Source organism: Chenopodium quinoa, unplaced genomic scaffold (genome assembly GCF_001683475.1).
Source record: "Chenopodium quinoa cultivar QQ74 unplaced genomic scaffold, ASM168347v1, whole genome shotgun sequence".
NCBI classification, from domain to species: Eukaryota; Viridiplantae; Streptophyta; class Magnoliopsida; order Caryophyllales; family Amaranthaceae; genus Chenopodium; species Chenopodium quinoa.
The window spans coordinates 9,000,424-9,015,889 of record NW_018745684.1 but is presented as its reverse complement, the minus strand read 5'-3'; the positions used below and the strand labels follow the sequence as shown (position 1 = coordinate 9,015,889).

General features: G+C 44.9%; 1 protein-coding gene across 1 annotated transcript; it reads right to left on the bottom strand.

Annotated features, from left to right (window-relative positions):
• Positions 1 to 222: 222 nt before the first annotated feature.
• Positions 223 to 2,898, bottom strand: LOC110717912 (pentatricopeptide repeat-containing protein At3g06430, chloroplastic-like). Its single transcript, XM_021896701.1, has 2 exons — positions 2,197 to 2,898; positions 223 to 1,824 (listed from the first exon to the last, which is right to left on the bottom strand). Exons 1-2 carry the CDS (start codon positions 2,554 to 2,556, stop codon positions 697 to 699), a joined length of 1,488 nt encoding a protein of 495 aa, XP_021752393.1. The 5' UTR covers positions 2,557 to 2,898; the 3' UTR covers positions 223 to 696.
• Positions 2,899 to 15,466: the final 12,568 nt, after the last annotated feature.

The following is a 15,466-nucleotide window of genomic DNA, read 5'->3' as shown; positions in this document are numbered from 1 at the left end:
ACCTACCACATCTCCTGCTATGTGGCTCCTTCAATCTCTGGAGTTCGATCTTTTAACAGCACCCCTTGTTCTAGGTGATATATTATTACTTGCCTTTTAACAGCATCCTTTGTTCTAGGTGATATGTTATTACTTGCCGTATCACCATCCTTTATTCTCCCCTTGTCTACAAATAGTAGAATTTTAACTGAAACATACTTGTAGTTACTAACCGAAACATAGTTTTCTGCACTGAAATATCCCTGTAAGTACATTCTCAAACGATCATGCACAATGATAATAATTATGCATAATACATAGAGCATAACACTCAACTATGCACAATGTAAGAACTTGACCAACTAATTCCTACACTACCCCATTTTGCTTAAAATTGTTAAAATCTTCCTATTAATATAAAGACCATATATGTCATCTTGCTCTTCTTCAAGAAACAAAACTGCAAGGTCGTTCAACAACCGGAAGAAGATACACCACTAGGAATACTAGCTTCCAAAAGTGTGTAGGCCCATTACTTCATCTGTTCAACCTCATTGGCATTTTCTGCATGATTGAAGGACCTCCTGCATCGTTGCAGTAACTGAAGAGATGTTTTTGTGGTCATAAAAACAGGATGACAGCAGAAGGAATTCCTTTACTTGGGAAGTATTGCAAAAGCCGAAACCACATTTTGAATATCAATCATATAGTCTTCAATCAGACATCACCCACAGGGTCCATCACTTCACTTGAATCAGAAACCATCTTTTCTCTTTCCTGCTCCAAGTCATATATCTTGTCGCTCATACCTTCCTTCCTGTAAGCCTCTATCATCACAGTGAAAGTATCGTCATCTGGCTGGCAGTGTTTCTCCTTCATCCTCTTATAAACCCTCTCCATTTCCATTAAATCCTCAGCCTTTGCACATGCAAAAATAACAGCATTGAAAAACGATGTGTTTTCTGGTATTTCCAGTCTTCCAGCCAACTGAGCAGTACTCACAACTTTATGAAAGACACCTGCATTGGCATATCCCCGAACAAGACAACAGATAGTCTTAGTGTCGGCTTTCATGCCCTCAGCACGCATTTGATCGAATGCAAATTCCATGTTTTTCAGATCTCCTACATCAGAAAATGCCTCAATCACGTTATTGTAAGTGGAAGTTGTCCAAGGGAATTCAAGCTTGCGCATGTATTCCATCACCGTAGACATTTTATCATACATGCGCTTCTTCCCATAAGCACCGATTAGGATGTTAAAAGTCCTAGTTTCTGGTTCAATCCCAAAATCCCTGAACTTCTCATACCACCTTTCCATCATCTCAATCTGACCCATGTTTCCAAACAAGGCAATTATAGTGTTCATAGTCCACACATCAGGTTTGCAAGTGGGATTATGAAGCATTTCAGACAAAATCTTCTCCATTAAATCAAATCTCCCAGCTTTACCATATCCACCGAGTACAATGTTCTGAGTGACCGTATTGGGAATTACTCCTCGGTCATTCATCTCCTTATAGAGGGACTCAACTAAATCAAATTCAGAAGCATCAATACAAGCCTTAATCAAAGTACTGTAAGTGAAAACATCAGGCTGACAGAGAGGAAGCTCCTTCATCTTATTAAGAGTCGCAAACGCCTCATCAATCAAGAAACTGCGGCAATAAGCAGCAAGCAAGGCAGTATATAGCTCAACTGTAGGTTCAAGCCCTTCTTCTATCATAGTAGCAAAAAGTTCCTGGGCTCGTCGTGGTTGTCCTGATTTTCCAAGCAGTACAAGGAGTTTCATGTAGGTTCCTTCTTTTGGTTGATAGAATGATTGTTCTCTCAGCATCTCAAACACCTAATCAGTTCAAAATTTCAAACCACCTCTATAATTTCCATTCACAAATATGATATCCTTCCTTTCCTATTGCTCATCAATAACAATCATTCATGCAGAAGAATTATAAAACAATTCAACCAAAAAAGTTAAAAAATCAACTAGACTTCTTCTTAGTCACAATAATAATACACACTACTCAAATCTAAATTAAAGCATTAACACAATGTTAACTGTCATATGTAAAGCTAAGTGACAAATAGAATGTTCGGATCGGGTCATATCAGGTCAACAAACTAATAGTCATGTGGGGTTATTTGGTCAGTTTTTGACAGCTCTAATTACACGTTCTCCAAAGTCGAAAAGCAGTAAAAGTAGAGGAGAGAAAAGAACCTGAAGAGCTTGAAGCCATTGTTTCTTAAGGATAAGGTCAGAAAGAGCTTCAGTAACAGTATTAACCCAAGCCTTAGCTTTAGCCTTACGATCAAGCCTCTTCTTGACATTCTTAATCTGGGTTCTTCTCTTTGGAATTGAACCCTGAGAAATTGCTGGAAATTCCCCTTCTTTCCAAATTTTCTTCTTCTTGTTTTTGGGTTCGGATACTCTTGAGCTGCGAGAGGTAGATGAAGCAATTGCGCAGCGGATTATTATCGGGTATTTGGTTGATAAGTTAGTGGGGTAAATGGGTTTTTGTTGAGGATGTAAAGGAGTGAGAATGAGGGAAGATATTGAGGAGAGAGAAGTTGTCGCCATTGCTGCACTTGTACAATGTTAATTTCTTTAAGTTTGTGGATTTTAGTATTTTTATGGAGTTGTAATGGTCGGCTAGTCCGGGATTTGACTCAACTCGACTCGAAAAAGTAGTGGTTGTTTGGTTATAATATAAGAAGTGAAAATTTCTCTAAACTTTTAATTTAGGAAATTTTGACTTTTGCTACCACAAAAAGTGTTGACTTTCACTTTTGCTACCTCTAAAATTTTTTTATTTATTTTACTACCACTAAAATTCACTGTTGTTAAAATTAGCTACCAGAAAACGAAAACTGTTACATTTGCCGTTTTTGGGCCCCACTATAGCTACCCAACTTTCCTTTCTCGTCTTCTCTCTCCTAGAACCCTTTCTTTGTCTTCTCTCTCCTAGAACCATCTCCATTGAATGCTCTCAACAACCTTTCTGAATTCACCATCTCCATTGAAGTGTATTTTACTATCACTACAGGTCACCATCTCCATCTCTAACATTTCTGAATTCTGCAAATTGAAGCGCGTGGAAGGTCTTAGTGAAGCTGGTGCGAGGAAGCGTCATCTGCATTGTGGGAAGTTGAAGAGTTGCCTGAAAACGACTGTTGGAAGGTACGCTTAACCTAGTTACTTATAGTGGTCCAACAATGGTGGTTTTTTCGCAATAATGCATTGTAGTTGGTGTATTTTTGGTAGAATATGCAATTAAACCTAGGTTACTGACATTTGATTATTTAAAGCGTTGATTAAGTAATTTAAAATTGATGCTTTGACATTCATGTGGTAGGGTATGTGTTTCGGGGTTTTCTGATGTCCTGCGGGAGAGTTACAATTCCGAGACTGGAACCGGACGCCTGTACCTGCAAAATAACGGAGACTCCTGGGAGCTCCGCCTCCAACGGTCAAGTTAGTACTTGATTAAGGAGTAATTAATGCGGAAATTAAAGTGATTAGGTCTCTCTAGGTGAGAGTGATTAACGTAGGTAATCTGCTTTGTTAGCGAGATCAGCCGGTTATTACTGTGTGTAATTAATGTGTTTTTTTCCGCAATATTTCTGTGTTCCCCCTTAATGAGGATTAAGGGAGGTATTTATAACCTTGGAAAAGTGCCCATCCTAGGTTTAGGTTAACCTAGGGCCGATTGGGCTTCCCTCGGAAGTTGGGCCTGGGTGGCCGGTTTCTCCATTAGGCATGGAGTATGCCACATGTCGTGACATAACAGGTCCAAGGTGGACGAATAAGCGCGTGCCACGTGGCAAGCCCTGACAGTTCCAACTAGGGGACACTTGGCAGGTCCTGATTGGCCCACGTGGCGCATTCCGATTGGTGGGAGCAAAATCCCCTAATCATTTGCCCCTCACAGGTGGCACGTGATTGGTCACGTGTTACCTGTGACAGGTGTCGCACTGTAACAGGCAGCGACCTTCTACAGGTGTCAGTCGGCCAAAGGACGAGAGATTTTCCCGCCCAAATTTTGAATTCTGAAAGTGACCCTTCGCCTTCTCACTTCGCCTATATAAGGGAGAGTTGTCTTGAGTCATTTTCACACTTTGAGAACTTTTTGAGAACATTCGGACCCCTGAACTTGCTCTGACATTTCGGACCTTTTCTGCCTACCGCCTGTTCTGACAAGCCGACTGCATAGGATTTTCAGAACTTCATCAACCGTCACTCGTTCAGGTAACTCAGTTCTCTTACTCTTAATTTTCTTTTTATTTTTTGAAATGGCACCACGGAAGCACACGACACGACCTAGGTTAGTGATCAGCCGGTCACCGGGGACGGCTGAATCTAGGACTAGGAGTGCCGCCTGCCCTTTTCCGGACCCATCTTTGCCCTTTATACAAAGTCCGACTGTATCTGTGTCTATGCAGAGCAGGATGGCCAGAACGAAAAAGACAGCTAGGATCTCAAATTCAGACGGCTCCTCCCACAGGGTGCCGCTTAGTGAAACATCTGACCAGGCGCCAGATGTGGAAGTGAAACAAGGCGGCCTGGATGCCGGCAATTCTGTGGGGGGAGTCATAGTGACCCCTTCCCATTTAACAGTTAACAAATCTGCTCCTTTTCAAAGAGAGGAGGCGGGCCCCTTCGGGAGAGGGGAGGAGTCGTCCTCTTCAGACTCGTCGGAGGACGATTCCGAGTCAAGCTCTTCTGGCCATGCTTCTTTGGGTACATAAGAGAAAAACAGCCGCCTGCAAGAGGCGAGACTTTCTCACGCAGTTGAGAAGGGGGACAATTGGGCGGAACCATCCGCCTCTTACCGAGAGCTAAATACCCCCTACTACTGCACGGTACCTCGGGGCCGAATCACAGCCATGCAAGAGAAAATGGAGAGCTTTATTGCAAACCACACCATGGGCCCCGACTTTCTAGTGTTTGTGCCAGATCCAGAAGACACAGTCGTCTGGCCGGCTGGTTCCAGTTATGAAAGCGCCTGCTTTGGCTGCTACGAGGCGGCCATCAAGGCAGGGCTGCGCTTCCCATTACATCCGGTTGTTCAGCGGATTTTGGATGGGTATGAGTTGGGGTTATGGCAGTTAGCCCCAAACTCCTGGGTCAACGTACTCGGCTATGTGGCCGGGTGCGAACTGCACGGGGTGGAGCCGAGCTTCGAGGCTTTCGCCCATATGAACTATCTCAGCCGGACCCCTAAGACAGGCGGTACCGGCTGGTATCAATTAACAAGCCACAGGGGATACCTCATGACGAGAGGTAAAGCAAACAAGTGGAAGGACTGGCGGAGCACCTTCCTCATCATTGAGAGTTCAGACATTGAGCTGAACAAGCGCTTCAATAGGTGGAACAGGAATCCGCCTCTTCTTGCAGGCGGCCGTAGCATGCCGCCTGTTCCCCCCAAGGCTAAGAAAGAGATCCTTGATAAAGGACTCTTTAAAGTAGGGTCGAGGGTCGACTCTACTTCAGGGGTACGAGAGCAAGTACCCCTGCACTACGTCCCGAGCTTCAAGTGGCTCTATGACGAGTACTTTTTGGCCGCCTGTGGCCTCAGCAATCGGTGCTCAAGAGGTAGTCGGCCTATCGAATACTCTGTTGTTCCATACATTTCTTGTTATGACTTTTATTAACTTTGCTGTTTGTTTTTGCAGCTGACGCCATGAGCAAAATCACCGCCTCCAAGACTGCGGCGGCCATGTTGCGGGCCTCCATCATGCAACAAGCTTCAACCGACTCCCCCAAAAAGGGGGCACCCTTGGTGAGCTCCGAACCTTTCACCCTCTTTTTGGAGTGTTTATGCATATACTGACTTTTTTCTTCTGTTTTAGACGGGTGCTCCAAGAGCTTCATCTTCCCAACAGCCGGACCCCAAGGCCCGGAAGACGACTGTTGGGAGCTCTCCTGGTTCTTCCAGGAAACAGGTGGCGGCTGAGAAATAGCCGGCCACTTCTTCTAAAACTCCAGCTGGGCCGCCTAGAGGTATGAAGTTGTCCTTGTAAATTTTAGACTTGCCCCTTTTTTACTAAGTCTAATCCGTTTGTTTATGCTTGATGCAGCCGGCCCCCAGGAGCCTGACTTGGTAGAGATGGCCAAGTCTATGATCAGGGCAGTTCCTCCAGCCGAAAGGGAGGCGGTCAGGGGTGTCGGCACCCTTGACCTTGACGGGATTGCAGGGGTCCTTGCTGAGGTATACTTAGCATATTTTTGAGTATTTGAATTTCTGGACGCCTGTTTTGTTTTTTGATTGGAAACTGACGCCTGTTTCTTTGTACTTAGGCCCTGCTCCGAGTGAACGGCCTTCGCAAGCCGCTTGATCGGAAGAACAAAGAGGTAAAGGCTGCAAAAGCTATGGCCGCCTCTGACTGTGATAAGGCAATGTTTCAAATTGCCCAAAATGAAGTACTGACCATTGATATTATTTATTATCAGGCGCAGGCTACCGCCGCTGTTTGGGCTCAGTTAGAGGCGGCCCAGAAGAAGAATGACGAGCTGGAGGCGACCATCACAAATCTCAAGGCCGAGCTGAAACCTCTTCGCCTGAAAATGTACTCTTACGATGCCATGGAGAAATCCTTGGCCAACGTAAAGGAACGCCTGGTGACCCAGGAGAAGAGTCTTACCCAAGAGCTCTCGGAAAAGGCCGAGCAAGAGAAGAAAGAGCTGGTCCGGGAGATGATGGAAGACTCCGCTCAAATCCAGCGCATGACCTGGGGCCGCCTCTTCCCCAGTGCCGACTTTGCCTCTTGGGAAAGAACGTACCGCTAGTGTTCGGATACATATCATCAAGAGATCCTGGCGGCTGCTGAAGAAGAGGCGTTGGGGGAAGCGTTGGAGGAGGAGGAGCCGGTAGTGGCGCTTGTGTCGCTTGGGGGTAAGGCATCAAAAAAGGATGCAGCTGAAGCCGAGTCCAGCAAGAAGAGTGCTGACCAGGCGGCAGCTGCTAATACTGAACTGCCCCCTTCTTAAGCTTTATGTATTCTTTCCACGGCTTGCGTGCCGTTTGCTTTGTATTTACCCGGCCAGGGGGCCGGGGCTTTGAATATTTTGCTGGTCTTTAATGACCGGCTTATTTTTAATGAATTTTTGTTTTGCTTCAAATTTGTCTAAGTATTCCATATCTAATATCCAATTGTTCACTAGACCGACTGTTTTACATGGCCGAATGTTGCAGACAGGTACGGAGAGTTAGTACGCCGCCTATGCCCCTGGACGACTGGTTGTCTGTTTCCAGGATAGACGATCAGTCGGCCATTTATCCAATCAGTATTCGAACTATTTTGTCTGGATCCTTTTTAGGCAAGCGGTCCTGTCATTTGTAAATTTAACCAAGTAGGAAAGTGGTCTGACCAAGTAAATAGAGCATTACCTAGTTGCCAAGGAACTGAGTAGTAGAGATAACAAGCGGTGGGTACCGGTTGTTTCCCTTTTTTGCCAATGTTTGTTGGCTTTTAACTCATAATTTGTTAACCTAGCAGGAGTAGTGGTTGAGAGCCCCTGTTTGTTAAAAACAGGCGGACGACTCATACCTTTTAGGCTCCATACTAAGTTTGAGTGACTATTAAGTTAACATAGGAGTTACTTAGTCTTCGTCACAATCTAGATTGAGTAGTAGAGGTACCAGGCGGCGGAGGCCGGCTGATCCCCTTGATTTGCCGATGTTTGTTAGCTATTAACTCAATAGGTTACCTAGTAGGAATAGGGGTTTGAGTGCCCCTGTTAGCCAAAAAACAGGTGGTCTACTCAAACCTTTTAGGTTCCTTACCAAATTTGAGGGAGTGACTATGAGTTAACGTTGGAGTTACTCAGTCGCCGTCACTTTTGCTTGAGAAGTAGAGGTACCAGGCGACGTAGGCCGGCTAGACCCCTTGATTCGCCAATGTTTGTTGGCTATTAACTCAATAGGTACCCCCTGCATTTATCCCAAGTAATACAGGCGGTCATCTGACTCAGATGTCAACTGCTACCACTGGTTTGGTTAGTGATAGAGTTATCCTTGTCTCAAAAACGACTACGTGGTTGCCCTTGGGGACAGTCGTATAGGTGTCGTGTAATTAGTTTATAGAACAATGTTCCACCCAAAAGGGAGCTGCTCTCTGCGACGAATTTCATCCGGAGGGATGCCGTCGGACGCCTGCTATGATGTTGGGACAGGTCGTATTAGTTTTGTAGATTTGATCAGTTGGCTTGGCGCCTGGTCTGATCATTCGGCCTGTGGCCTTGGTAAGTTCTTGGTGAACGTATGTGCTAAGTAAAAGGAGGGTAACCGCCTGTTAGGCACAGGGTTGGCCAGGCCCTAATCTTTTTAGCTAAGTATTAGGGGGGTGGCTATGTGTTTGGAACCAGTCGGCCATCTTCTTATGGAGAGTAGCCGACTATATGCCCAGACGACATGCCCCTATTGTGAGTAAAATACCCAATGGAGAGTAGCCGACTGTAAAGTTACAGACGGCATGCCCCTCTGAAGATAGAGTGAAAAACTCAATGGAGAGTAGCCGACTGTAAAGGTACAGACGGCATGCCCCTCTGAAGATAGAGTGAAAAACTCAATGGAGAGTAGCCGACTGTAAAGGTACAGACGGCATGCCCCTCGTAAGTAAAATTAAACACGGAGAGTAGCCGACTATTTGTTAGTAAGCGTGCCCCTCTTAGTACAAATTTGAATAGTAAGTGCACTTTTATTAAGTAGCTCTTGACTATTTACATCATTCAAAAGAAATATTTCTTAAGATTATCTACATTCCAAGTTCGAGGCAACGGTTGTCCGTCTGGTGTTTCCAGACGGTAGGTGCCGCCTGAGTGTGGCGAAAGTTTCTCGGAGGTCCGACAGATGATCTTTCTGAAGTTTAGTCTTGACAATCATATCATCAATGTATGCCTCGACGTTTCTCCCAATCTGATCAAAGAACACAGTGTTTATCATTCGCTGGAAGGTAGCCGGGGCATTCTTAAGACCAAACGGCATGACCGTGTAACAGTATAACCCCTGATCAGTGACGAAGGCCGTCTTCTCTTGATCTTTCTTCCATAAAGGAATTTGATGGAAACCAGAATAGGCGTCCATAAAGCTCATCAAAGCATGGCCGGCTGTTGAGTCGACCAGGTTATCAATTTTAGGCAGAGGGTAACTGTCTTTGGGGCACGCCTTGTTTAAGTCTGTGTAGTCTACACACATTCGCCAGGTGCCATTCGGCTTTTTAACAAGCACCACATTTGCAACCCAGTCTGGGAAGTAACATTGCCGAATGAACCCTGCATCAAGTAATTTTTTCACTTCGGCGGCTGCCGCCTGACTTCTTTCTTCGCCATGGTTCCGTTTCTTCTGCCGTACCGGCTTCTTTTTTGGATCCACAACCAGTTTATGTACCGCCAGATCAGGACTAATGCCTGGCATTTCATGGACTTCGAATGCAAAGATGTCCTTGTATTCTTTCAAGAGTTTGTGAAACTCGTCACCAAGGTTTCTCAGAGCAGTCGTCCCAACTTTGACTGTTCGGTCAGGACGTGAGTCGTCTAAGATAAGGTCCGCATGCTCACCAGCCGGCTGAGGGCGGAACTCATCCGACCGCTCCTCTGCCAATGATTGCTATTTTCTGTCTTTTCTTGCGGCCCCTGTCTGGGATGCCTTTCTCTTTTTGTCGCCTGCTTCTTGAACAGGCGCACTCTCCTTGACATTGTCAAGGTCTGTTTTTTCACCGCTTGACCCAGTAGCCATAACAGTGGGCTTGACATCCGAGAGATAGCACTCTCGGGCCATCCTCTGATCTCCCCTTAGGGAGCCGACTGTTCCATTATCCCTCTCAAACTTGAGCAACATAAGAGACGGGATTATAACAGCCTTGGAATTATTCAGGGTAGGTCGACCCAGAATCATGTTGTAGGCCGAGAGTTCCTCTACTACCAGGAACCGGACTACCATGTGTCGTCCTTCCCCTTTTTCGCCCAGGCGGATGGGTAAATCTACTCGTCCCAGTGGGTGGACGACTCCTCCTCCAAACCCTACTAAAGGGTGGGAGGTCGGATGTATGCAATCAGTCTGATATTTTAGTTTCGACAGACATTTGCTACTGATGAGATCTGAGGAGCTTCCGGTATCTATGAGGATTCGGCCAACTCTCTGGTTGGCCACTTTACATTCAATAACGAGAGGGTCGTCATGCGGCCCCCTTACCCCTCCTAGATCTTCAGTGATGACAATCTCAGGAAATGAATATTTGGACGACCGTTCTTGGTGAACGGAATTTACATCTAACCGCCTGATATTTTCTTTGTTGCCCCTAATAGTGGGGCCGCCTCCTGAGAAGCCGCCTGCAATGGTGTAGACGACTGCATCATCTGTATCAGAGTTGTCGGCCTGCTGATGCTTTTTGGCCGACTGCTTTTTTGAGGAAGTGTTCCCCGTAGATTTCTTGACATAAGTGTGAAGATCACCTTGCTCAGCCAGGCGGTCTAGATACCGCATGAGACTGATGCAGTCATTGGTGTGATGACCAACATCATCATGATAAGCACAGAATTTATCTTGGTTCCGGTTGTTTGCAGAACCCTTCATGGGGACCGGCTTCTCAATTGAGATCCGTCCCTTGATTTCTTTTAGGATAAACTGGTTATCCTTGTTAAACGCATACTTTGGGGAGTATGGTTTGAATTCTTTTTTCTTTTTCTGGGTCGGCTGTTTAGAGGAATCAGCCGCCCAGACCTCTTTTCTTTTCTCATCTTTGTTTGACGACTGTTTCTGTCGTCCTTCTCTTTTGTCGAACCATTTCCCGTCCGACTGTTTTATCGTACAAAGATCAGTCGCCTGTATATAGGCTTCTGCTTCAATCAAGGCCTCTTGAAGAGTCGCCACCCTTTTTCGAACCAAATCAAATTTGAAGGTAGACCCGTCTTTGAGACCTCTGAAAAAGTCAGTATAAGCTACCTCATCCGGTAACCCTTGAATCTGTATCCTCATCAGGTTAAACCGCCTGATGTAAGAACGAATCCCCTCCTTCTCGCCCTGCTGAATTGTTCCCAAATCAAGGGTCGTTTTCTTCGCAGGGATGTTCATTGCGAAGTTGGAGGCAAATAAGTAAGCAAGCGTCCTGAAGCTATTTACACAACCAGTCGGCAGGTTGCCGAACCATTGCTGTGCGATTCCTTTGAGAGTCGCTGGGAAACACTTGCACCAAGTGGGATCATCCAACCCTTGAAGATACATCAGGTTGGTGAATGCCATCAGATGGTCTTCTGGGTTAGTAGTGCCGTCATAGGCGCCTACTAGTACATTTTTCACTTTGGCCGGCTGAGCGGCTTCAGTAATTTCCTTGGAGAAGGCCGACGGCTGTTCACCAAGTCTAAGCAACCGTAGCTGCCAGTCCATAGGTTGGACGTTTTTTGCTGCAGGTCCACCAAACGGAGGTGGCTGCAAAAAATACTGTTGTTGCGGCACAAATGGTAAGTTTGGTACCGCCTGGTCGCTATGAAAGCCGGACTGACGGGAGGTGCCGCCTGACTGACTCTCATGATACGACTGAGTATGCCTCATCGAGGCATTTCACAAACTGTCTTGAAAGTTTGAAGTAGAGGCCGACTCTGACAATCGGTCACTCTTCTTCTGCTCTAGCAGTAGCCGAGCATCTGTGAATGTTTGCTTCGACCCGTCCTCCTGAATATGACGAACAGGTTTCCTATTTCCTGTAGGATAACGGAATTTTGTGAAATCAAGGGCAGGTGGCTCCCGCTTCCTAGATTTAGGATGAGGAGTCGCCTCTCGCCCTTGAACTGGCTTCCTCTTCAGTGAAGTGGAGGGTTTCTTGGCCGACTGCTCCTTGACTGGAGCAGGCGGCTTCTTGTTGATCAACTCTTGAATCTCTCCCTTGAAGTCCCTCATGAAGGTCATGAGTTCGTTCCTTGTGATGGGAGCAGACCCATCAGTCGGCTGTTGCCGAACAGGCGGTGCGCCTGCTGGCTCGCTTCCTGTTTGAAGATGCTCCCGTTCCCTCCTTTCGGTATGACGGGTACGTCGGGCCCTTAGGGTCCCGTCTGAAGCTGTATGAGCTTCAACTTCAAATTCACTTTCGGTATCATGGTCCGACTGAACTTGAGGGTCGTCTAGGGGACGCCTCTCTTCAGGAGTCGGTACAGACCTGGATGCCATCTCAGAAGTACTCTCCCCACAGACGGCGCCAAATGTTTCGGGGTTTTCTGATGTCCTGCGGGAGAGTTACAATTCCGAGACTGGAACCGGACGCCTGTACCTGCAAAATAACGGAGACTCCTGGGAGCTCCGCCTCCAACGGTCAAGTTAGTACTTGATTAAGGAGTAATTAATGCGGAAATTAAAGTGATTAGGTCTCTCTAGGTGAGAGTGATTAACGTAGGTAATCTGCTTTGTTAGCGAGATCAGCCGGTTATTACTGTGTGTAATTAATGTGTTTTTTCCGCAATGTTTCTGTGTTCCCCCTTAATGAGGATTAAGGGAGGTATTTATAACCTTGGAAAACGTGCCCATCCTAGGTTTAGGTTAACCTAGGGCCGATTGGGCTTCCCTCGGAAGTTGGGCCTGGGTGGCCGGTTTCTCCATTAGGCATGGAGTATGCCACATGTCGTGACATAACAGGTCCAAGGTGGACGAATAAGCGCGTGCCACGTGGCAAGCCCTGACAGTTCCAACTAGGGGACACTTGGCAGGTCCTGATTGGCCCACGTGGCGCATTCCGATTGGTGGGAGAAAAATCCCCTAATCAGTATGGGAATACAATAAGAATGCTTTTTTTGCTTTATTGAATTGATTTAGTTACAGTGAATAATTAGCGTACCTTCCAACAGTCGTTTTCAGGCAACTCTTCAACTTCCCACAATGCAGATGACGCTTCCTCGCACCAGCTTCACTAAGACCTTCCACGCGCTTCAATTTGCAGAATTCAGAAATGTTAGAGATGGAGATGGTGACCTGTAGTGATAGTAAAATACACTTCAATGGAGATGGTGAATTCAGAAAGGTTGTTGAGAGCATTCAATGGAGGGTTGTAGGAGAGAGAAGACAGAGAAAGGGTTCTAGGAGAGAGAAGATAGAGCAAAGGGTTCTAGGAGAGAGAAGACGAGAGCAAAGGAACGTTGGGTAGTTATAGTGGGGCCCACAAACGGCAAATGTAACAGTTTTCGTTTTCTGGTAGCTAATTTTAACAACAGTGAATTTAAGTGGTAGTAAAAAAAATAAAAAAAATTTAGAGGTAGCAAAAGTGAAAGTCAAGACTTTTTGTGGTAGCAAAAGTCAAAATTTCCTTTAATTTATGCGAATTAAAGGCTAAAGCCTGTAATCAAATTTATAGATTTTTTTAAAGTTGTTTGACTGGTCACGAAGGAAGTAAATTCTCATAGAAATTTCAACTTATCTAAGGATACTAGATGAGTAAATTCCTATATTTTGTGGCTATTGAAAATTCCTACTTCGTAGGAAGTTCTATTTTCCCATTTCACCAAATTTTATTCAACCAAACACCTTATTCATTTTGCAATTTCTAAGAACTCCCAATTCCCATGTCTTTTTATATAAATCAAACAACAATATAAGTTTATTATTATTATTATTTAAAATTTTTGGAATTTAGAGCGTGCTGTCATCATTTGACAATTAGAGTGTGTTCGGCAAAATTAGTTGTTGTAATAGATAATACCTATGTGAGTGGGTGTTGTTATTCGTCGCTCGCAATTTACCACCCGTCGCTCGCTTTTTGTGCAATTTTTTCCTAATTTGCCCCTTGCTTATAAATAGTCACGAAACTCACGGACTTCACATTTGACGCTCGTATTTATCTCTCTAAAATTCCTATTCTTTCTCAAAAAATCATAATTCAAAATTTTGTTTTTTTAATTTTTGGAAAAAAATAGTTTGTGAAATTTTAAAAATCAAAACCCAAAAAAACAACAAACCAACAACAATCCGAAAGCACTGCAATGGCTGACGGGCGGCGGATTCGGCTGACGTACGGCGGTCGTGGCAACGGTAGCGGCGGCGGCGGCGGCGAGCAGGTAAACGTCGTTTTTTTTTTAATTTTTTTTCTGGAAAACAGGGACATGGGACATCCGGAAATTTCAGGCGGATGTCCCTGTTTTCCAGATTTTTTTTTTTATTTTTTGTTGTTTTTTTTCTCGGTTATTTGTTATTCATTTTTATAATTCCAGAATTTAATTTGATGTTGTTGTTTATTAAATTTCTTGTTGGTGTTGTCGTTGTTTTTAAATTTTTTTGTTGTTGTTGTTGCTGTTGTTGTGGTTGTTGTTGTTGTTGCTGATGTTGTTGTTATTTGTTGTCATTATAATGTCATTATAATTATTATTGTTATTAGTATTGTTATTATTAAATTTAGGCTTTGTAATTAGGATTATTAGTGGGTTTTTAGCGAAATATTTTAGTAGTGATGTTGGTATTTTTGTTTGTGAAATTTTGTTTTTATTGTAGGTTGGTATTTTTGTATTTTTTTTGCGAGTAATTTTTTGTTTGTGTAATTTGTTTTTGTTTGTGGTTCTTTTTTATTGTTTGTGTGTTTTATTGTTGTTTGTCATTTATTATTGTTTTTTGTTTTAGGGTTATTTATGTTTTTAATGTTTTTTTTTTTTGGGTTGTGTATATTATTTTTGTTTGTGATTTTGTTGATTTTGTACGTATTTGCTATAGATTGAGGGTTCGGAATCTCGTCACGCAATATCTAGACATTTGAATGCGTCAGTTAGGCGGGACTCAAGCCGTTTAGGAAATACGGCCGAACCGTTTGATCACAAGCAACAATATGGGTCCGCTGGTAACTGGTCGGGGGAGCATCAGCCACAAAGCAGCCTCCCCATGTACTCGTCAGGTGGAGTGCCTACATCTGATGATGAGGACGACGGGCGGTCAAGTCAGGGTGACCGCGATTCAGAGTATGACCCTCTGGATTATCATACGGTGTATAGGGGTCAGACTGGGAGGTTTGTGAGCAGTAGTCAAACCAGTCAGCCTTCCACCAGCGCAGCAAAGGCATGGGTAGTGCACGGGCCGATGCCAGGTGGTCTTGAGGACAGGACCGTTATCCCTAGTTTTGGGGGGCACGTGGCTGCGTATATATGGGGCGGGCAGGAGCGTAATGTTTTGCGCTGTTTGAGCAGGACACAGTTGTGTTCTGAATTGGTCACCTGGCGAGGTCGTCTTGCGCAGGAGCATCTGGAGCTGATTGACGATAGTGGTCTGTCGCACCTGCCTGGGATCATGTTCAGGGGTTTTGACTGGCCATTGATATCAGCTTTTGTTGAGAGATGGCAGCCTGATACGAACACATTTCATATGCCATTCGAGGAGATCACCATCATGCTACACGATGTGTACAACATTCTAGGGCTTCGTGTAGATGGTGGCCTGGTATCTGCTACTCCGGGCACAGACATCCTACGGGACCCGTATCTCGGTTACCCTGGACATGATAGCAGAGAGCTGAACGAGAAGCACGGTACG

What these genes read in the sequence shown, in the direction of transcription:
- LOC110717912 (XM_021896701.1), bottom strand. Translation starts at nt 2,556, where the DNA reads ATGGCGACAACTTCTCTCTCCTCAATATCTTCCCTCATTCTCACTCCT. An exon ending in AATGGCTTCAAGCTCTTCAG is followed by an intron (nt 1,825 to 2,196) that starts GTTCTTTTCTCT and finishes TGAACTGATTAG; the next exon opens with GTGTTTGAGATGCTGAGAGA.